Genomic DNA, 23995 nt, shown 5'->3' on the forward strand with positions numbered 1-23995 from the left:
CTCACGAAAAGGCTTATGGGATTTTTGACGGCTCGGAACCCCGTCCCGCGAGGGATCCCAACAACATGTACACCGGACTGCAAGATGACGAATATCTCAAGTCGTGTGTCGATTGGGATGCGGCTAATGCAAAGGCAATGTCGGCCATTGCGAAATCTCTACAAAAGACATTTCTCCAGCCATTTAGACTTTGAAGACTGCCAACATATGTGGTTCAAGCTTGTCGGAATGTTTGATCGAGATTCTATGTTGTGAGCAGTCACCCTTCTTGGATAGTCATTTGCCATCCAATTTCCACGAGGAAGTTCCATGCAATCACTTCTTATGAAGGCTGAAGTTATTCATGATCAACTATCGGCTATGAAAAGTGCATTGACGAGTACTCAGTTAGCTGCTTTTGTCACAAAGTGATGACGTGGCTACAGACAGCAGAAACCCTAATTTTTGCCAAAAACCCTAAAATTCTTGCAAACCCTAATTTTTGCCAAAAACCCTAATTTCCGAAAATCGCGGAGGCTTTAAAAATAAAAATAAAAAAATAAAATAAAAATGATGAGCGACGCAAATTTTGCTTTTTCTCTACAATATGAGAAAGAGAGAGAGAATGCTTTTGCATTCAAGTTTTGACTCTCTGTGAGAGAGAGAGAGCAATTGCTTTTGATTTGAAGCTTTTGGGGCTCTGCTTTTGGGCATCCCTTATAACCTTTAAATTAGTGGTGAGGGCCTCACTTCTCAGAGCATCTGGATGCAGAGTTTGAGAGTGAATTCCGACCCACTCTCTTGTACTTTGAATTGATTAATACAAAAAGAAATACCAAAAGGGGCGCCAGTCTTTGGGGCCAATATCTCTAGGCACGGAACTCCGCCGGGCCAGTGTAAATCTATTGTGATCTGTGACTTGTTTTGAAGTGGTTATTTGGTGCTGTCGCGATTGATTTTTGACTTGGAGTGTCCAAGTCTGTTACAGCTTTGGTTCTCAAGAAGTTGCTTGAGGCGTATGGAGACTACAAGTCACGAAGGAAAATCGGGGATTTCATGATCTCAGCTCTTTTTTTATTGAGGAGGAAGCCGTGTTGATAACTCAAGGCAAAATTCAGATTTCTGAGAAAGATGAGGAAGCACTTGTTGCTTCGGATTCCAGAAAGAAGACCAAGAACCGTTGTTACAATTGTGGAAAGCGTGGTCATTTGGCTAAGGATTGCAAACCCAAAGGCAAAGACAAAGATTCTACAAAGAACAAAGGTAAAAGCAAGCATCAGGAGGAAAGCAGTGATAGTGACTCAAGGAAGGACAAGAAAATGGTTGTTAGTGTAGTGGAGTCTACACTGACAAGGTCTCCCACCTTCTAGTCACATGGAGATTGGTGCTGCCACCAGCTTGAGCCAGAGAGAGGCTTGTGAGTGGCAGAGAGGGATAAGAAGTGCTCCGTATAATTGATTTGGACCCTTGTGTTGGAGTTCAAGTTATCGATGTTTGAACCTGTGCGTCAGAGTTCAAGGCACATGCATCTGGTAGGGAACCAATCAGACGTATCTAAAACATTATGGATGAGTGCACCAATCTATTGTTGTTGGTCGGATCATGGACAGGATGTGTTCCACAGTTCATTATCTTGGAGTATTATTTTTGGACGTGATGTGTTCACAGTTCACGAATGGGGATTCTTGGACGTTGTGTGGTCTACAGTTCAATTTTCTAAAACGGCAACCGATGCTCAAGATGGCATTCTTCTAAGGTACAAAGTTGAGGGTAGCAAACCTGAGGTGTACCCAGCATGACTGGTGTTGCTGGGGTGTCCATGGTAGCTTCTTCATCGACTTGTTCTCACTATTTATGTCCACTATGAGCATATCAAGTAAACTGCCCAATGTGAGTCCATTATTTATTTTGGCTCTTAGGTATTTATTTTACTTATTTGTCAAAGTCTGGGTAGGGCAATTTACTGAGGTTGGTATATATGTAACCCCTTGCCTCCCCTATATTACGCATTCAGTTATTCATTGCCAAGGTTGATTGGTTGAAGAGACTCTCTCTCTCTCTCTCTCTCTCCCCTCCCCCCCTTTGGTCTCTACGCTTCTGCATCATCGAGTTTGACAGGTGGCTTGTTGTTCATCTGGTCCCTGTTTAGATTGGGGACTTATTCTTCTCAAAGATCAGCTGACAAAGCTAGTGACATGGAAACACTAAGCATCAAAATAGGGAGAAGAAGAGGCACCAATAGAGAGCACCCTAGAACGCCAACATGCTAAAATTTTTTTGACCTTACAAAATAAATTCAACAAACTTAACCCAGAGGCCAATACATGGGCTTTGTTTCTATTTGCGATATATTACCTGTGTCTTCTGGGAAGATTAGAGTGTTCAAATTACCGCTTACGATTTGAAGGTTTAAATGCAATAAACTCTGTGCTATATGGACATTTTTCGTTGTGGTATCATTGACACACAAATTTTTTTAAGGCCGCATTGTGTATACTGAATTAAAGGAGAGGGCAGACCAATTCACAGCAAAAGGCTTGGTCAGGTCAGAAGAAAGCAAGGCCAATATTGGAGGAGCTGATGATGTATACATTGGCGACATCACGAAGCCTGAAAGCCTTTCTTTAGCTTTTACAAACGTTGATGCGCTTGTCATTGTTACTAGTGCAGTGCCAAAGATGAAGCCTGGATTTGATCCAAGCAAAGGTGGAAGGCCTGAGTTTTACTTTGAAGATGGTGGGTTTCCCGAACAGGTATGTTTATTTTCAGTTCTAAAGCCACGATATGCTCATATGGGCAAATTACATGTAAGGAAATTGTATGGACTTTAAAAGTTACATGCATGATGGTTGTTGCTTTCTGCTTCTAAATGCACCTTGCAGACATTTGAACTTAGGAAAGGCAAGTATTGTACTTTTTATAATTAACTCATTTTATTCACACCAACCTTCATTGTGCTTGGATTAGGTTGATTGGTTGGGACAGAAAAATCAGATAGATGCTGGTGAGAGTTTTTTCGTGTGACAGCTTGACACACAGATTTTAATCGAGCAGAGATTGTTCAACATACTCATTCGTTTTCCTTTTGTGTGTTGTGCTGGCAGCCAAAGCAGTGGGAGCAAAACACGTTGTTTTAGTTGGCTCAATGGGAGGGACCAATATCAATAACCCTCTCAATGCTTTGGGCAATGGCAATATACTGGTATACTAAACTGCTGTTCAGCTTGCGTTCAAAACTGGCTGCCAAGTACAGCTATACTGAAAATATTATGGCACTAGGTTAGTAATTTTTGATCGTCTCTACTTGTAATGCCCTCCTTTGCCACCACCTACTTCCGTCACATGCTCCTAGGTGTGCTCTGTTGCTGTGGCCACCATCGTCTCATCCTTATACCTTGGAAAGCTAGCCCCACTCTCTGCGCCTCACAGCTTGCACTTCCCATGAAATATCGAGCAGGGTTACTAGGCGAGAGAGGCTCACACACCAGGAGACACACCCAGAGACAGATCACAATGTACATCCATCCAGAGATTGAGCAGAGACGAGACCAGTTAGAGAGGCGGGATACAGGGCACATCATTAGCAGAGATATACTGAGGGATAGAGTAGCAGAGCTGGGGAGATAAAGGAGGCCTAGGATGAGGAGATGCTCCCCTCGACGGAGAGATTTAGATTGGCGAGACATGGGAGGCGCCCTGTGCAGACTCTCACTATCGAGGACATCGACATGATCACGCAGCATCGAACCAATGGGAGCCATCTCTGGATTCATAGACACATATCCACCGTTTTGTATTTGTTCTCTGAGATACACCCCCACTTTTTGTATCTGTACCTCTCAGACTGTTGATACCCACCTTTTACAGCTCTAATAGTGTTTCTGCTTAGTTTCTTTCTTTCTTTCTTTTTATCCAGACCTTGTATCAGATTCACCATGATGTAACTCTTTGGTCTCATAGGTCAATATGGTCTTTAGAAGACGTGAATATAACATTTCATTTCATCATCTCTCTCTCTCTCTCTCTCTCTCTCTCTCTCTCTCTCTCTCTCTCTCTCTCTCTCTCTCTCTCTCTCTGTGTCTGGCGCAGCGAACAGCTGGTGATTGCCAAGATACCGTGCTGTAGGGTCTTCAAATTCTACAGCAGGTTCTGTCCGAGTGTGTGCGTGCAGGAGCGAGAAGTCTTGGCAGCGTCGGTGCAGGGTTTGGTACGTATTCCAAGAGTTTTTTCTCGCTTGTAACCTTCGCCCACGTTCTAGTGCTGGAAGCAGGCAAGGGGCAGCGTTGGGGGGGGGGGGGGGGGGGGGGGGGGGGGGATTGAATGTAGCCTCCCTCGAATTTCGAGGATACAGGCTGGCTGGGGATAGCAGTGAGAGGCGGTTCACATGCATAGAGAGAGAGAGAGAGAGAGAGAGAGAGAGAGAGAGAGAGAGAGAGAGAGAGAGAGAGAGAGAGAGAGAGAGAGAGAGAGAGAGAGAGAGAGAGAGAGAGAGAGAGAGAGAGAGAGAGAGAGAGAGAGAGAGAGAGAGAGAGAGAGAGAGAGAGAGAGAGAGAGAGAGAGAGAGAGAGAGAGAGAGAGCTTGCGGTGGTGGGTCCAAGGGGTGTTACACATGTAGTCGAAGGGGGAAAGTAGCCGAGGTGTTCAAAGCATGTAAAATATGCTAAATGGAGTGCCAACTGGATGACTTTATAATAGAAGTACTTCGAACTGGGAATTTCCGACATGAATTTGATTGACGTACGCTCTCTTATGGGAGTAGTGTCTGAGTGCATGTTTGAAAGATGAAATGATTGCAACATTTTGGTCTTGTGATTCCATATGAGATGGGCATGATAGCATGAAGAATTAGTCAATCCCGACATCAGTGAGATCTGGGATAGATTTTAGATGCAGTTGCTAAACACGTTGCCGATAGATCATGATCTGATATCTCGATAGACTTTATGTGATTTGATTTAATTGTTAGTGATTGTCGTCTTTGTGCAAGTGTTGAATTTGTGTTGTCTAGTGCATCGCTACTTAGAGTCAGTGTCTACTAAACTAGGTCTGGCTTATGTTGGTTTTGCAGGTGTAATCGAGGGCGTTAAAAATTCTTTCAAGAGGGGGGTATGTCACAAAGTGATGACGTGGCATGACCATCTGGACGGACTCTGGACAACAGGAGGTCTAGCCCCTAGAGAAAGATGCAGATGAAGTTTACCAATTTGCAAAACCTTTCGAGGGGCCTAAAATTAAATAGTATGAAGCTTATAAGTTGTACCAACTTATGGTACCCCATTTGAAGGGGCCCAAGGGACAAAAGGACAAGAAAATTGCACAAGGATGCTGATGTGGCAGCGTTGTACGGACAACCCGCGTTTTTCGTTGACTGCCAACGTGGCACCGTACGGATTTGCATGATTTGCATTGGCTGCCTTGAGCACTAGCTTTTGAACTTGAAGCTTTTCAAGTATTGCTTTTGGGGCTCTGCTTTTTGGCATCCCTTCTATTGTTTATAAGAGCCCTTGGGGCCTCATTCTGTAGAGCATCTGGATGCAGAGTCTGAGAGCAGAGGTCCCTTGGGAGTTGTACCTTGTTGAGATCAATAAATAAAGAAATACGGAAAGGGGGCCAGTCTTTGGGGCCAATGCTTTTGGGCGCGGAACTCCGCCGTGCCGTCTCTCTCTCTCTCTCTCTCTCTCTCTCTCTCTCTCTCTCTCTCTCTGTTAAAGTTCAGTGATTTTGAAGTTTCTGTTTGTGTGTTGCTATTGATTTCTTGCTTGGACTGTCCAAGTTCATAGACACTGCTAATAATCCAAAAGCTTCAAGGTACGGCTCTCTCTCAAGAGAATTTGCGATGTTCTCCTCCTCCATCCACTTTGCATCGAGGGCCAAAAAGTACCCTTGGCCAAATTATTTGGTGGACCTAGCTTACCTTTTTGTTCTTTTTCTGTGTCCTGTGACCTATTGGTAGCCTTGCTGGCCTCCATTGTCCTTGGCACCTCAATCTAGATCTTTGGAATTCTTAGATCTACCAGTTGATTAATATTTTGTTCTTTTCTCGTACCTTGGGACCTGCTGATAGCCCCGTTGGCCTCCCTTGTCCTCTGGCATTGCTATCTGAATTCTGTGAGGAACCATTAGCTGATTCCCTTGTTTTGTTGGAACCCTCAGATGCGGTATCATCTGATTCCCTTTGTTCTTTGGAATCCTCTGATGAACCTACATTTTGTTCCCTTGCTCCGTCGGAACCATCAAATGCACTATCATATGATTTCCTTTGTTCTCCGGAATTCTTTGATGAACTTGCATTTGGCTCCCTAGGTTTGTTGGAATCCTCGGATGCACTATCATTTGATTCTCTTTCTTCTTTGGAATCCTTTGATGAACTTTTATCTGGTTCCCTGATACATTCTCGTCACTAGAAGACTCTTGCCCTATTGAGGTGGTTACTAGCCTGTCTGTAGGATAAGTCAATGAGCCGGCATATATTCCAAAACCTTGCTTGGCATGTCCCACAAGTCTTTGCATAGAATCAGATTTCTGTTGTAGACAATACAGTCGAATCTCGTTTGGCAAACCACAGCAAAACCGCTCAATCTGGTCCCTCAAAGTGATCCTTTGAAATGAGGACACTGGTAAAAAGGTTTCCCAAAACCTCTGGCAATAGTCATCCAACATGTCTTTTTTAGTCCTTCTCAGATGATGCCAAGCCATGATGACATCTTCTTCATATTCTTCTGATATCCAAGTTGAAATTTTCTAGAATTTTACGCACGCCATAGGTGCTTCTCTACGTAACAACAGAGTAGACCACCATGTTCGTGCATTTCCTTTCAAGTAAGATGCCGCCTTTCGCACGTTTGAGCACTCTGAGAACCGACCTCTCGAGAGGTTGACGCCAAATTGCTGTATAAACTCAAGGGTTTGATGGGTGTCTTGGTAGCCTGAGAAGGTGTCAAACGGGACTGTTTTGACCCCCATTCTTGAACTCCTTGGTCTTTTTGTCCATTTGTTCATTGTCAGAAGAGGACTAGCTCTCCTCCTCTGAGCTGGTAGATGGCCTCCCATGCCTTTTAGACTTATCGAGAAATCTGTTTTTCTTGCTTTTTCTCCAGTTCTTACGCCTTTTCTCATCCTCATTGGAACTAGAGGACGACGAACTGTTGGAACTCTCTGAAGACGAAAAAAAATCAGGGTCATCCTCGAAACGAACACGCTTCTTTGCTTGCCACCTTGAAAGCCGATTTCTGACCCAAATAATCGGGAAAATCCTCCTCTTCCGAGGGTGCTTCAAGCCTTTCATTAGCTGGTTCACCTTCTTTTCAAGAGCTTTGTCCAGCTCTTTCTGCGAGTACAATTTCCGCTTCTCTGCTCTCAGCTTTTCTTTCAGTTTCCTTTTCCGCCTTGAGAGGAGAATCGACGGCCTCTTGCCATCTCGTGCAAATCTCATCAATCAGGTAATCCTTTAGATGCTTCACATTTTTGGGTGTACTTGATCAATCTTTTTACACACTTGTCAACGTGTAGTTGATGGTTACACTTTGCATTGGCAAAATTTCCCGCCGAAAATTTGCCTAAATCTCTGTTGGTTTCCTCAGTTACCGCACCGGGTTTCAACTTTCTTCATCTCCCTGCAGAAGGGTGTCGTCTCTGTTGGATTCTCCGCGAGAACCCATGTGTGCTCCAGAAAGGATTGGATCCTTCGTAGAAGAAGAATCTTTCTGAGCATATCTATCTCTGGTGGTATCCCAAAGGCTGTGTACAAAGGAGATTGATATGGTAAGTGCCTCAATCTCCATTGGGGGGCAGCTAACTCTGCTTAAATGATATCATGCGGTACGGAGGCCTTGGCTCTAATCAGCCGAGAGATCATAGATACCAAGGGCATCTCCATACGTCTCCAACCATCCTAGCCTACAAAAGGTCCCCAAACCTACACCCCATATAGCATAGTAGAGGCAACCAAAGTATTAAAGAGCCATAACTTCATCCTAGGTTCCTGGAACTGAACCTGCGAACACATCCTCTCCAATCCTCCCAAAGCCGCATAAGCTCTAGTCAATCTAGTCTTTGCTGCTCTTCTCAAAGAAAATCTTGGCCCAGTAAAGACTACCCCCAGCTAAGTGTATGCATCTGTATACTCCACAATCTCCTGGCCATATGTGAAAGTAGGTGCTGATCTCCTGATCCATTGTGGTGTGGTGTTAAACACCATAACCTTGGTTTTACCAAGGTTTACACACAATCCACTATCCTCTGCAAAAATGTGTAGTGCATCCAAATGTCGCTGCATACCATAGTTACACGGAACGGGAACGGAGGCCTCCGGAATGTTCCCGAAACGAGGGGGGGGTGGGGGGGGGGGGGCGGAACAGCTGAACGGGAACGGGGGGCCGAACGGTGAACCTAAAATATGCCATGGGGGGGGCCTGTTTTTGACTCTTGAGAGCTTGAGGGTTTGGATTATCTAGGAGAGGATGGGAAGGATACCCACCTTGCCCCCCAATGAAGCTTGTAAGTTGTGCCATATTGATGATTGCCCGTTCCGCTTGAGGCGTATTGATAGCTTTTAAAGAAAAAAGGACCCCCCACCCCTCCCTTGTGTTAGTCTTGAGAGGTTTGAAATCTCCCCCAAACTGCCACCTCTCTCACTCTCTCTATCTCTCTCTTTTTTTTTTTTCAAATTTTGTTGCTTGTTTCGCCAAGCCGTTCCGGCTGCCCGTTCCGCCCGTGCCCTTGTTACGTTCCGGATTTGGAACACTTTTCCGTTCCCGACACTGTTTCGGCGCACAGAACTGGCTGGAACGCCGTTTCGGTACGATTACCCCCCGTTCCGCCCGTTCCGTGTTACTATGCTGCATACCCTCTGGTGAGTCAGATATCAACACAATATCATCAGCATATAACAACAATGGGATCCACGTCCCCGCCAGCTGGGCACCTCTGTCACCCTCTCTGTCAATGTAATCAGACACCTCATCAACATACATACCAAATAGAGTAGGAGACAATGGGCAGCCCTGTTTCACCCCAATAGTTGAGTGAACTAAATCAGATACCCCTTCTAGAGTGCGTATATGTCCCATCACTGATCTGTACAAAGCAAGGTGGTAAGGTACGTATTCATACGACCTGTACGTAGTACTGAATGGATAGAGTTGTTAGGTACGTAAAATTCGTAGTTTTTTTTTTAAATGCCAAAAACCTACAATACAGTCTGTACTTGATAAAAAATTCATAAGTATCACTCCAAGGATGTTAGTTCACTATTCTATAAACTAAGGCAAAGCTTTCAATGAGTTCCCGATCGTGCTTGCCCTCTTATATTCACCACCGCAATGACGCTCATGTGTGCTCTACAAATGCAAGTTGTGTCGAAATGTCTACAAAACTAGGTGTTGGGATAAGGCTGAAGAAGGGCAAACCAAAAATTCCTGCCACAATAGGGTTTATTTCCACACATTACCCACAGCACTACGCCAAAAAAAAAAAAAAAAAACATACAGTACGAATCCATACGGTACGGACGTACCGTACCGTACCGTACAGATCCGTACGTATGTACGGATCCTACCTTGGTACAAAGCCATAATCCCCCAAATCAAGTCTATGGGCACCCCCATCTCCTATAGTCTGCGCATCAATCGAGCTCTCGATACCATGTCAAATGCTTTGCGGAAATCCACAAAGCTACAATAAATCGGTCTCCCATGTGACTTGCCCTCCTCAATGATGGCTCTGAGTGTGGGAATATGATCAAGAGTGGAGAAACCCCTCCTGAAACCGGCTTGACCCTTTGCTGGTACACCCTCACCCTCTGCCCAATTACTCAAGTGCTACTCAAGAATGGATGCATACAATCGTGCCAATGTGTGTCCAACCATAATAGTACGGTAGTTCCCAGGCTTTGTAGGATCACTTGCCTTGAAGATAGGCACAATAGTAGACAACCTCCAAGTCTCAGGTAACCCCTCACACATGGCACGATTGAACAACACTGCAAGAACCTCCATCAACATATCCCTAGCATGTATAAAGTGCTCCACTACTAGACCGTCATGATCATATGCCCTCCCGGTCCTCATCTTGTCAATGGCCCTCTATACCATCTTAGTGGTAAAGAAGGTGCTCGTAGTTGGGCATGGCTCTGTAGGGTCTGGAAGGGGTTCCAACTTCCTGTCTAGGAACCGTATATAACAATGTCGCATATTGGCCCCACACATCAGGTAAAGTAATTACTGGGGGAGGAGAGTGCTCATGAAAGAGTCGCCATGCCTCTCCTGAGTGCCTACTCAAGAACATATGATATAAGTCTTGCTCCATCTGAGCCAGGTAAGCTCTCTTCTTCCGTCGCACAAAGCGCCGGGAAGCAATCCGAAACTGTCTGTAAGTGATGACTCCTGAGAGAGAGAGAGAGAGAGAGAGAGAGAGAGAGAGAGAGAGAGAGAGAGAGAGAGAGAGAGAGAGAGTTCTAATGTCGTAGGAAACTATCCCAAGAGACCTTAAAGATCTAGCCGACGAGGAGAGTTGAACTCAAGACCTGTTATTCAAGAGGGAAATGGCATAACCAATCTACCACACTCGGGTGGTAGAAAGGTTATACCATTTTCTTCTTTTTCTTAGCACACACACCCACACCCACACACACACCCGAGAAGAAGAGAGTTTTAACGTCGTAGGAACTATCCCAAGAGACCTTAAAGATCTAGCCGACGAGGAGAGTTGAACTCAAGACCTGTTATTAGGGAAATGGCATAACCAATCTACCACACTTGGGTGATAGTAAGGTTATACCATTTTCTTCTTTTTATTAGCACACACACACACACCCACACCCACACCCACACACACACCCGAGAAGAAGAGATTTTTAACGTCGTAGGAAACTATCCCAAGAGACCTTAAAGATCTAGCCGACGAGGGGGGAGAGAGAGAGAGAGAGAGAGAGAGAGAGAGAGAGAGAGAGAGAGAGAGAGAGAGGGGGGACATGGCATGGCGGAGTTCCGACACTGGCCCCAAAGAAATACCGAAAGGGGCGTTAGTCTTTTGGGCTAGTGCGTCTTGGCTCGGAATTCGGCCGTGCCATGTCGACTCTCTCTCTCTCTCTCTCTCTCTCTCTAGCTGCCCCTGCGCTCCCGCTCTCTCTCGCTCGCTGCCCTGCTCTGCACTTGCACCCGCTGCCCCCTACTCTGCACCCGCACCCGCTGCCCCTGCGCTCCCGCTCTCTCTCTCTCTCTCTCTCTCTCTCTCTCTCTCTCTCTCTCTCTCTCTCTCTCCCCCCCCCCTCACCCGTTGCCACTACTGCGCTCCCGTTCTCTCTCTTGCTCGCTGCCCTGCTCTGCACCTACACCCGTTGCCCCCTGCTCTGCGCCTGCTCTCTCTCTCTCCCCCCCCCCCCTCACCTGCGGCCCTTGCGCTCCCGCTCTCTCTCTCTCTCTCTCTCTCTCTCTCTCTCTCTCTCTCTCTCTCTCTCTCGCTGCCATGCTCCCCTGCTCTGCACCCGCACCCGCTGCCCATATGCTCCCGCTCCCTCCTAACCTAGCGCGTAGAGAGAGAAGGGAGGGGGGGGGGGGATCGCGTAGAGAGAGAAAGAGAGGAAAAAAAAACCCTCTTCTTCACTTTGGTACCCCCTCTCCCTCTCTTGTCGCGGCCTCTCAATCATGAGAAAGCCGAATAGCAAGGATGACCTGGTGGAGGATGCCATCCAAAAATGCAAAGAAGAACTGAGCGAGTCTGTCAGCAAGATCAACCGCCATCTCTTAGGTACTATTAACGGACTCGACGCATGTGTGGCGGCACAACAAAGCACGATACATACACTCGAAGATCGCGTGAAGGCCCAAGATGAGGAAAGTGCACTACTTAAGAAAGAGCTTGCAGAGGTGCGATCGTAGAATGTCCTCGAAGAGGGAGAACTACAACCCTCTGTCATTGAAGAGCTTAACACAATTAAGGAACAAGTACGGGCCATCAAAGAAGGTGGGGATGGGGAGCAACAAAAAGAAATGACGACCTCGTGGGTAGATGTCATCAGAAAGACCCGACAAAAAGCAGAAAAGGCCGAAAAATGGATCGAGATTGTCAAGAAAGGAAAAGCAAGGAAATAACCCCCACCCCCACACCAACCATCATCAATTTGACACTAGAAGAGGAGCAAAGGAGACGTGTACGAGTCTTACACGTAAGGATATGTGGCCTCAGAGACCAAGATAATGTAGATAAAGAGGTGAAAGAACTCATGACTCTGGTGGGGGTCAACAAGCAGACGCATACGAGGGCTTGGAGAGTGGGCACTAAGAAAAGTAGGAGCAACGGAGAAACCTCGGAAGGAAAGGGCACTCATTCTCCGCTTCCCCTCCATGGAAGCGAAGAAAGACTTCTTGAAGAAGAGACCGACTCTAAAGAAGACTGGCATCTTTCTTGGAGATGACCTCACCCTCTCGCAGATTGCTCATATGCAAGAAGTAATGCCGGAAATAAGAGCAGCAAGGGAAAAGGGGAAGATTGCTTTTTACAGGGATGGAACGGTGGTGATATTGGAGCGACGCCCCGCATGACGGTGCGAGACCTATGGGACCACACTAAAGATGGCAACCTGGAATTGTAATGGTTCACTCCGTCTTGATGTAGGGGCCTTTGAGGATAGCTTCACGGGGAGAGACATCATTTTCTACTCTGAGACGCATCAAGCACCTGGACAATCCATGCCACAGGTGAGTGGATATAGATGGGAGACAGCCTGCAGACAGGAGACCAGATTGGAGCATCGAGGATGGGGCTCAGGGGGAGTGGCAATTCTATTTAGGGAGGAACTGCAGTGGCTGATATATATAGCACGCAAGGATGAACAGGCTAGGTACATGTGGGTGAGGCTCGGGGTAGAGATGGGTAGATACCTCTACATTGCTATTTGTTACTTTCCTCCTAGTACGTCAGTATATGCATCACCTAGAGGACAATCCCCCTTTGCTATTTTGGATAATGACGTATGGGAGTTTTCCAAGGATGGTGACATGTAAGGTGCAGCGGAAGTGAATGTTCAACTTTGCTCAAGATGAGTGCTCCGAACTGTGCTCAAGGGTTCCTTTTACTTACGGAAGGGAGAGCCTTCCGTTCCTTTAGTGAGAGAGTGCAATGGACACAAACAAAGTGAATGGACACTGTGAATGGAAATGCATGAGACTGAGAGATGGAGAGAGAAGAGAATACGACACCAAAGATGTTGTCAAACCCTCCTCTGAAGGCCCCACTCTCTATGGCGAGAGTGGTCTACTATTGATTGCACAAATCTCTACAATGCTTGGACTTGCCGACGATGTCGACGACGATGAGGACGACGACGAGACGGGCTGAAAACTGAAAACGGTAAGGGCTGAAATCTGCAAATCTTTATCTGCTGAATTTGGACTCTATGTCGATGACGACGATGCGACGATGACGCGCTGAAAACGCAGATGCTGAAATCTGCATTTTCCGGGCTGAAATTGCAAACTTCGCGAGATCTGACCGTGCAACGAGGATCTGCCACGGGAAGTTGAGATCTGCGAGGTTCGGGGATTGTTCTGCAATGTTGAAGGGCTGAAAACTGAAAACGCTGATGCTTCTTGGTGTTCTGTCGCGGTGAATCTGCAAAACGCTATGCTGATGCAAAAACGCTAGGCCTTCTTGTGAGAGAAAACGCAAGAGTTGTCGTGGGGGTTGGTCTTGCTGAGAAGTTGCCTGTTGAGCAAGGTGCTCCAGTTGCCTCTCCTGCGAGAAAGTGCTAGCTCTGGTTTGCTTATATATTATCTTAGCAAAATTGCCCTACCTACTTTCCAACAAAAGTCACTTAATAAATAAGTGAAAAATGTCAAAAATAGGGAAAATAGGTTTAATGCACTGGAAAATTCCGTTGATGGATTCTGATGGGAATGCTGATGATCATGCTGTGTGCAACCGGAGGATATGCATCTAATCTAAGTGTCTGGACATGCACGGTCTGCGAACAGACTCACAAAAGTGCCAGATCACTTCCTATTCTAGACTGACTTGACTGACTTAACCCTGGTCATGCAGTAACTTGTCCACGGACACATAGGGTTGGATGTGTCACGTGACATGACATTATCATACTAGGGGATTTCAATGCTAGGACTGCCTACCACCAGACAATATTTTATGATACTTCCGAAGAGATGCTTAGGGAGCTGGATGTCACATGGATGGGTCTATCCAGACTATCACAAGATGAGGAATACACTGAACATGGCAGATACTTTATAGATATGGGAACCGCACACAGATTGGCCATTATAAATGGCCTACAAAGATTTTCGACAGCTGGAGGTTTTACTTGCTTTCCACACCGACATGGTGCCAGCAAAGTGGATTATGTTATGGCCCAGCCAGATCTCATCCCATTCTTTCAGGATTTCATGGTGGACACTAGGCCAGTTGGAGTAGCAGTTGATCATGCTTTCGTGTGTTTCACCCTGACCTTTCAGTTCAGCACAACTTGTCATGTGACACATCCAACCCTATGTGTCCGTGGACAAGCTATAGCATGATCAAGGTTCAGTCAGTCCAGTCAGTCTAGATTTAGAAGTGATCTGGCACTTTTATGAGTCTATTCGTAGACTGTGCATGCCCAATCACTTAGTGTAGATGCATATCCTTTGGTTGCACACATCATGATCATCAATATTCCCATCAGATTGCATCAGGGGAATTTTCCAGTGCATTTAGCCTATTTTACCTATTTTTGGGATTTTTCACTTATTAATTTAAGTGACTTTGCAACAAAAGTAGGTAGGGTAATTTAGGTAAGAAAATATATAAGCAAACCAAAGTTAGCACTAAATGGCACAAGAGGCACCAGGAGCTCCACGCTCAACATGCACCTTCTCAGCAGAACCCCCCCAGGAGACCTAGCGTTTTTGGAGTCTCCTAGCGTTTTTGGAGTCTCCTAGCGTTTTTGGAGTAGAGCCATCACCTAGCGTTTTCATCACAGATCAGCCAGCGATTTGCTTTTGCAGATTCCGGCGACAGCAGAACCTCAGAGCAGCCTAGCGTTTTGCATTTTGCAGAGCAACTGGCGACAGCAGCAGAAATTCAGCCCTAGCGTTTTTGTTTGCAGATCAGCCCCGGCGTTTTGCAGCTTTACCACGACGGAACAGCAAGGAACATCAGCCTTTTCAGTTTTCATGAGTTAGCACCCGCAGATAAAGTCCCGAACCTCGCAGATCTTACCTTCCTGCAACAGTTCCTCGCCGCATGGTCAGTTTCCGCCAAGGTTTACAGTTTCAGCCCGGAAAACGCAGATTTCAGCATCTGTATTTTCAGCGCGTCGTCGTCGTACCGTCGTCATTGACATCGTCATCGACATAGAGTCAAAATTCAGGAGATAGAAGATTTGCAGATTTCAGTCCATAGCGTTTTTGGACAGTAGTAGAAAGATTGCAGATTTCAGCCCTTAGGTCGACTTCGTCATCACCGTCGTCATCGTCGACATAGCCTAGACTTGCATCATTTACATGCATTCAGTTTGTACGAGATTGTGCAACCAATAGTAGACCACTCTTGCCGACGAGAGTGGGGCCTTTGGAGGAGGGTTTTACAATGTTTCTGGTGTCGTATCTCTCTTCTCTCTATCTCTCAGTCTCATACACTTGGACACACAGTGTCCACTCACTTTATTTGTGATCATAGCATTCTCTCATTAAGAACGGAAGGCTCTCCCTTCCATAAGAACAAAAAGGAACCTTGAGCATAGTTCGGAGCAGTCATCTTGAGCAAAGCGCAAACATTCTTTCCGCTGCACCTAACATTGGTATCAGAGATTTGACAGTGTTCTGTATCACTCAAGGAAAGAGCCACAAGAATCACAAGAATTTTTGTTTGCTTGTTGCGGTCGCACGAACCCAAGTTCGCTTGGGTGTGTCGATTGCTAATCGTGTTTTTTGAAAGTGACAGGAATCCCAAGAAAGAAGGGCTTGTCTAACCTCCCTTTGTGTCTCTTTTCACTCATTGAGAGCGAACCGTGCACTTAGCGGCCGGCCAATCGACGTGAGGTGGGAAAAAGCAATCTTGGTGTGAGCGCAAGGCCGCCAAGGGGTGCGTCCACGGAAAGGAGTAGAACTCGGGTGAAGAGAAGATCCTTCTCAAACATGGTTTGCAAGCGAAAGAAAACCTCAAGAACCTCAAGACCCTCAAGAACCCAAGAACCCAAGTTCCTCGTGAACTTAAGAACCCAAGATCCCAAGAACCCACAAGAACCCACGACTTCAGAATGGTCATCACTCGAAGCGGAATGGATACTTCACTTAGAGGTGATGAGCATGAGAGAGGCGAAGAAGAATTTTCCTCACCAAGAGGTTTTTCCGACCCTCCCCCTTTGCCATCTACGTCAAGGATTGCACTAACTCCTATGGAGGAGTTGAAGTAGTTTTTTCTGGAAAGGAAGTTAGAACGCGAAGCAAGAAATGCAGAAAGAAAAGCAGAAATGGATCGCAGAAATGCAGAAAGAATGGCAGAAATTGAACGCAGACACGCAGAAAGAGAAGCAGAACGAGAAGTAGCAAGGAAGGAAGCCAAAGCAATACAAGAACAGAGCGATCGACAAAACTAAGAGTTCTGGCAACTCTTTTCTCACGTGCCGGCACAGATGCAAGAGATTTAGGAAATGGGGACTCTCTCAGTCTCTTTTTCTCCCAAGCATGACACACAGGATTTGCATGATTATGAGAAGCATGATGATGATTCGATTGACAATGATGAGCATGATGATTTGGATGATAATGATGAGCATGATGATTTGCATGATCAAGATGTGATTTCTCACAAGCATGAGGATTTTCATGACGATGATGTGATTATTCACAAGGATGATGTGTTAGTGGATGCTTTTTCTAGCGAAGCTAACCTCGTTGCAGATTCGAACAATCACGAAGGATCGATCTTGGCTCTCGAGCTTAGGTCCACAGAACCCTCACATGAAGTATTATGTGTTCACATGATTGATAGGCACGCATTGTTCGAGTGTTTCATTCGTGATCGTTTCCTGTATTTTAGTCAGCGTCTTTATGTGATCCCTTTTCCTAGGCATGACATGTTGTACGTTGAGCACGTTTCACTCATGAATGAGCGCAAATGTATATGGATTTTTCATGAAAAGCTGACAAGTATGCATTCAAGGAAGCCACAGTTCATGTCTCTTCCTTGGCACGACACAGTTGTAGAAAGAGCACATGAAAGTATGAGCACCAAGCGTGGGCATTTCTGTTGTGAATTGCGACAGTTGATTGCTTTAGATCAAAAGAGAAAGATTCGATCTCATTGTTTGCGTATGTGTGATGAACGGTTTGGCACTCCGTCTCTTTGTTCATCTCTCTTTTTTCCACTCACTTTACATGGAATGGGTATGTTCATGTTTTTGTGTTGGAAGTGGTTTCAGGAATTTTCAGCCATGGAGATTCTTGAAGGAGAAAGAAGCATGACTCTCGACGAAGTTGAAGCATCGAAGGAGCCACAAGAGACTTTGTGTCACTTTCGGCGTGGCCCAAGGAAGAAGGCATTGCAGACCTTTATGAAGTTTAAGTACCGCACAACCCACACATCAGAGTGGGCCGGCGAAGAGTCCCTTCCAGGATTCCGGATTCTATTGGGGATCTCCTTCGACGCCATACAGTTCGGTACCAGAATCTCACTTTGAAAAGGAGGGGATGTCACGTGACACATCCAACCCTATGTGTCCGTGGACAAGCTATAGCATGATCAAGGTTCAGTCAGTCCAGTCAGTCTAGATTTAGAAGTGATCTGACACTTTTATGAGTCTATTCGTAGACTGTGCATGCCCAGTCACTTAGTGTAGATGCATATCCTTTGGTTGCGCACATCATGATCATCAGTATTCCCATCAGATTCCATTAGGGGAATTTTCCAATGCATTTAGCCTATTTTACCTATTTTTGGCATTTTTCACTTATTAATGTAAGTGACTTTCCAACAAAAGTAGGTAGGGCATTTTGGGTAAGGAAATATATAAGCAAACCAAAGTTAGCACTAAATGGCAGAAGAGGCACGATGAGCTCCACGCTCAACAGGCACCTTCTCAGCAGAACCCCCCCCAGGAGACCTAGCGTTTTTGGAGTAGAGCCATCACCTTGCGTTTTCATCATAGATCAGCCAACGATTGGCTTTTTGCAGATTCCGGCAACAGCAGAACCTCAGAGCAGCCTAGCGTTTTGCATTTTGCAGAGCAACTGGCGACAGCAGTAGAAATTCAGCCCTAGCGTTTTTGGTTTGCAGATCAGCCCCGGCGTTTTGCAGCTTTACCACGACGGAACAGCAAGGAACATCAGCGTTGTCAGTTTTCAGGAGTTAGCACCCGCATGTAAAGTCCCGAACCTCGCAGATCCTACCTTCCCGCAGCAGTTCCTCGCCGCACGGTCAGTTTTTGCAAGGTTTACAGTTTCAGCCCGGAAAACGCAGATTTCAGCATCCGTGTTTTCAGCGCGTCGTCGTCGTATCGTCGTCATTGACATCGTCATCGACGTAGAGTTAGAATTCAGCAGATAGAAGATTTGCAAATTTCAGCCCATAGCGTTTTTGGACAGCAGTAGAAAGATTGCAGATTTCAGCCCTTAGGTCGACTTCGTCATCACCATCGTCATCGTCGACATAGCCTAGACTTGCATCATTCACATGCATTCAGTTTGTACCAGATTGTGCAATCAATAGTAGACCACTCTCGCCGACGAGAGTGGGGCCTTCGGAGGAGGGTTTTACAATGTTTCTGGTGTCGTATCTCTCTTCTCTCTATCTCTCAGTCTCGTACACCTACACGCACAGTGTCCACTCACTTTGTTTGTGATCATAGCATTCTCTCATTAAGAACGGAAGGCTCTCCTTTCCATAAGAACAAAAAGGAACCTTGAGCACAGTTCGGAGCACTCATCTTGAGCAAAGCGCAAACATTCATTCCGCTGCACCTAACACAACTCCACTAGGAGAGGTCCTCACACACGCTCGGTATACCTTCATGAGGGAGACGGATTCTGTGTATATGGATGAGATATATAGGCAGCTATGCATTCAGGAGCTGGGACGGCCACTAGATGAACTCACTCAAATACTGACAGAGACGCTCCATGATGCAGCATCAGAGGCATACCCCCATAGCCAGCCCACACGGAGACGATCTGGGAACATGCCCTAGAACAGTTGGTATGATGAGGAGTGCAAAGAGACGAGGATCAAATTACAGAGGGAAGTGCTCACGGGTATTACCACACATAGACATTCACGGATTATCTTTTGCCGCCTAGTGCGACGAAAGAAAAGGGCCTATCTATCTCAGCTAGAGCGGGATCTATATCAGCTATTTATAAGTCAGGACTCAGGCGAAGCATGGAGGCTATTCCACGATCATTCACCACCGCCAGCGGTCACCTCCACTGAGACATGGGGGGAATATGCCACATCTCTCTACACAGCATAAGGGCAACCACCTCTGTCGGACCCACTAGAGACATGTTCTTTCTTTACTACTGAGAGGGTAAGGAAAGCCATTGACAGGATGAAGACAAGGATAGCACATGATCATGATGGTCTGGTAGCAGAGCACTTCATCTATGCCAGAGATATGCTTGCAGAGCCCCTGGCTACAATGTTTAATCGAGCCATGTATGAAGGCTTCCTGGAGACTTGGAGTATGTCTACGATTGTGCCTATTTTCAAGTCAGGAGATCCCATGATTCCCGCGAATTATTTCACCATCATGGTTGGTCACACATTAGCTAGGTTGTATGCATCCGTTCTTGAGTATGAGCTGAGTAGATGGGCAGAGCGAGAGGGCATAAGAGCACCACGGCAAGCAGGTTTCAGGAGAGGTTTCTCCACTCTTGACCAGATTCTGACACTCAAAGCTATTATTGAGGAGGGTAGACACCATGGCAAGAGGATCTATTGTAGCTTTGTGGACTTCCGCAAAGCTTTTGACACAATGTCGAGAGCCAGACTTATACATAGACTACAGGGCATGGGTGTGCCTACAGAGTTGATATGGGGTATTCTGGCTCTATACAGGACAGTGATGGGGCGGGTACGCACCATTAAGGGAATGTCTGACATGGTCCACTCCACTATTGGAGTAAAGCAGGGATGCCCCCTATCCCCGACTCTTTTTTTGGGATGTATGTGGATGAGTTTTCGGACTATGTAGAGTGTCAGGGGGACAGGGGGGCTCAGCTAGCAGGTACATGGATACCGTTGTTACTATATGCTGATGATATTGTGCTGATTTCTGACTCCCCAGAGGGGATGCAACGTCATTTGGATGCTCTGCATACATTTGCTCGTGACAGTGGATTGTCTGTCAATCTGGGGAAAACCAAGGTTATGGTGTTCAACACTACACCACAGTGGGTCAGGAGGTCGGCACCCACATTTATGTATGGCTAGGAGACTATGGAGTACACAAATGCATTTACCTATCTTGGGGTAGTCTTCAGTGGACCGGTGTTTTCACTAAGGAGAGCATCAAAGACTAGACTGACGAGAGCATATGCAGCTTTGGGAGGACTGGAGAGGATGTGATCGCAGGCTCAGTTTCAGGAACCGCGAACAAAGCTTTGGCTTTTTAACACTCTAGTGACTCCAACTATGCTCTATGGAGTTCAGGTATGGGGACCCTCAGTAGACCACCATGGGAGGTCTGGCAACACAGATGTATGGAGATGTATGGAGAGGCCTCTGGTCTCTATGATCGCTCGGATGATTCGGGCTAAGGCCTTAGTACCACATGAGATTATCCGAGCCGAGCTAGCCCCCCCCCCCCCCCCCCCCCCCCCCCCCCCCCCCCTCGTGGTGGAGGCATTGACGAGATCAGTTTCCTTTATGCACGGTCTATGGGATCTCCCCAAACACAGATACGCGCGGCTTGCCCTGGAGTCATCTCGACAACTAGCTCTACAAGGCGATACAACATGTTGGTATGGACAGATGACATCATGGTTTCAGTCGGATGGTCTCAACATGGATAGATTACCTCCGCTTCAATACTCCCTGGATGCACCCTCCCTGTCTCTCACACGGAAAGAGATCACCAGACTCATACGTCAGGATCTGATTCAGCTAAATACCAGGAGCACATGGATACAGCCGACACAGGAGTTGGGCACGAAGATGGCCTTCTACAGAGAGCATCTTCTCCAACTCACGGAGGACGGCTTTGTGACTAGGCTTGCATACATGGATACACATTTATCTCATGGGATAGGATGTGCTATTGGAGAGATACGCACATCCTCACATCAGCTCCAGATCGAGACTGGCCGATTTCGAGGGGTGTCCGCAGGAGCCAGGATACGTCACCTATGTAACTTAGAGCCAGAGACAGAGCTGCACTACACATGTCATTGCCCGGCATACTATGAGATACGCGGCCGCTTCCACTGTCTATTCAGAGAAGGGTTCGGACCTTTTTCTAGGGTCATGAGATACAAGGATCAGAGGTGTCTCGGATTGTTCCTGCTAGAGCTACGCAGACTTAGGGAGAGCTTGCTGAGGACATCAGGGGAAAGACAGTCTTAGAAACGAATCACATATTTCTTTACACTAGATAGGGGAGAGCCAACGGAGCAGTCATTACAACAAATCTCAGAGCCTACTCATACTAGAGGTACACTGCTTGACCGAGCCACTAAACATGGCAGATCCAGATGTCCACGACCTCGGGGGGTCTCCCAGTACCGATGAAGGCTGCAACAGAAGATACAGATCACTCTAGCTCGACATGCAAGACGCCCAACCAGAGTTCTGACCATGGAGGAGGTCGATGAGATCCGACAGCAACCGATGAGAGATTTCATCTGAACCCACAAACACCCCCCCCCCCCCCCCCCCTTTCCTCCTTAGTGTTTTAGTGTTAGTTTTCTGTAACTTTGTAACTTTGTAATTTCCGTACTCAGACATGGTATCAGATTCACCAATTGTAACTTTTTGGTCTCATAGGTCATTTTGGCCTTTTTGAAGACGTTAATATAACATTTCTCTCTCTCTCTCTCTCTCTCTCTCTCTCTCTCTCTCTCTCTCTCTCTCTCTCTCTCTCTCTCTCTGCTGCGCGCTGCCCCCCCCCCTGTGCGCTGCTCCCTCCTGCGCGCTGCCCCACCCCTGTGCGCTGCTCCCTCCTGCGCGCTGCCCCCCCCCTGCGCGCTGCTCCCTGCACGCCAAGAAGGCCAGCGCGCTACCTCCAGCCCTTCCACTGAACACACACACCCCATCCCCATCCCCTGCCCGCTGCCCCCTGCTCTCTGACCGTCTTGCTTATTGCCGTACCCGCAGCCATCTCTCTCTCTTTCAAACACACACACGGATACATATCCACACACACACTACACACATACACACACGTTGAGTGCTCTCTTCCCCTTCTCCCCTCTTCTTCACAATATGAAGAGAGGGTAGCTACGAAGACAACCATGTCTTCCCCCATCATCAAGACGCCGACACCGACAACGAAGACAACCTTCATGCTCACGAACAAGAGGCTTGCACAACTAGAGAAGGACATGAAAGAATGGCGGATGGAGAGAGAGATATGGAAGGAGGAGAAAGCCACCCTCATCAAGCTATGGAACGAAGAGGAGGACATGAGAGCGGAAATCCAAAATCTCAAAGAGGAGAAGGAGAGAAGGGAACAGGAGAACGAGAAGGAGAGGGAGAGATGGAGGAAAGAGCAAGAAGAGATGAAGGCACAAATCGATCTCCTTCATGCCTCCATCACATCCCTCACCCCCGAGGAAGGAGAGATTAAAGAGGAGGCTAAGGAAGCCCTCAAGGAGGAGATCACCAAAGCCCTCACCGCAAACATTGAGGACAAATTAGAGGCCACCAAAGAAGGATGGGTCGAAGTGGTCAAAAAGAACATCAAGAAGGTAGCAAGAGAGGAAGCCCAAAAAGATGAGGTACTCATCGTACACACAACCATCGAAGAGGAGAAGATGCGACAAGCTCGCCGTCTCAATGTGCGAGTGACCGGCATCAAAGAAGAAGAAGGGTCTACACCCGAGAGCGATGGGAAAGCTTTATGCAAGAAAGTGGGATACAAGGAAGAAGAGATCCCTTTCTCCAAAGTTTGGAGAGCCGGCAAAGATCCAAAGAAGAGAGCTCTCATCCTCCAATTCGCCTCCGAGGAGTCTCGAACTTCCTTCCTCCGAAAGAGGGTCATCTTGAGAGGGATAGAAGGCCCCCCGATTTATCTTGATGATGACCTCACAAAGATGCAACAAGATCACCGTCGCGCGTGCATGCCTCGAGTCCACCAAGCCCGCAAAGAAGGGAAGAAGGCAGTATATCGAGATGGTAGGGTTATCATTGATGGCAAGACCATCGCATAGGGACTCGCGGCCTGTGGGACACACGAGGAGATTCATGTCACGGTTTGGAATTGCAATGGAGACCTATGGACACACCCAGAGAGACTTGAGGAGGTGATGAGAGGTCGAGACATCATTCTACTTACAGAGACACACGAGAGCCCGGAGAGAGGATTACCACGGATACATGGATTCCAGTGGGAGTCTCTACATCGAGGATGTATGCGCCAGCACACCACTCGCGGCTCAGGAGGAGTGGCCATACTCTTTAGACAGGGGCTTCACAGCAGACTACAGATTGTTGCCCGGGACCCACAGGCCCGCTACATGTGGATTCGCCTCGAGCTATCACGAGACAGGATCGTCTACATTGCCCTTTGCTCCTTTGCTCCCACAGGCTCCAGATTCGCCCCTATTGAGCAGGAGTCACCGTACGCATGCCTCACGGAGGAGATTATGGAGTACTCCTTCCACACTGGTTGAAGTCTTCCTTATGGGAGACTTCAATGCTCGTACGCGCAGTGAGCAGTGTGAGGCATATGACCATGAGGACCCAGAGGCACTACACAATCTAGATGAGGAGGCTACTATGAGAGATACAGCAGACAGAGCTCCAGTCACAGCCTACGGACGACATCTACTTCGACTTGGCTCCCAGCACCGTCTCGTTATTTATAACG

At 47.0% G+C, this 23995-nt stretch overlaps 1 protein-coding gene across 2 annotated transcripts in view; it reads left to right on the forward strand.

The window, feature by feature from the left end:
* The window catches only part of LOC147424661 (uncharacterized protein At5g02240-like), a 57404-nt gene that overhangs the window by 18289 nt on the left and 15120 nt on the right, over window positions 1-23995 (forward strand). Inside the window, exons 2-4 of one of the 2 annotated variants that reach the window (XM_086500179.1) lie at window positions 2461-2732; window positions 2947-2983; window positions 3084-3181. In XM_086500179.1, the coding sequence (XP_086356305.1) occupies window positions 2461-2732; window positions 2947-2983; window positions 3084-3181 (407 nt within the window). The remainder of the gene's footprint in view (window positions 1-2460; window positions 2733-2946; window positions 2984-3083; window positions 3182-23995) is intronic. The other variant, XM_086500180.1, reaches the window with a different exon arrangement.

Source organism: Adiantum capillus-veneris, chromosome 25 (genome assembly GCF_014529385.1).
Source record: "Adiantum capillus-veneris isolate H3 chromosome 25, ASM1452938v2, whole genome shotgun sequence".
NCBI classification, from domain to species: Eukaryota; Viridiplantae; Streptophyta; class Polypodiopsida; order Polypodiales; family Pteridaceae; genus Adiantum; species Adiantum capillus-veneris.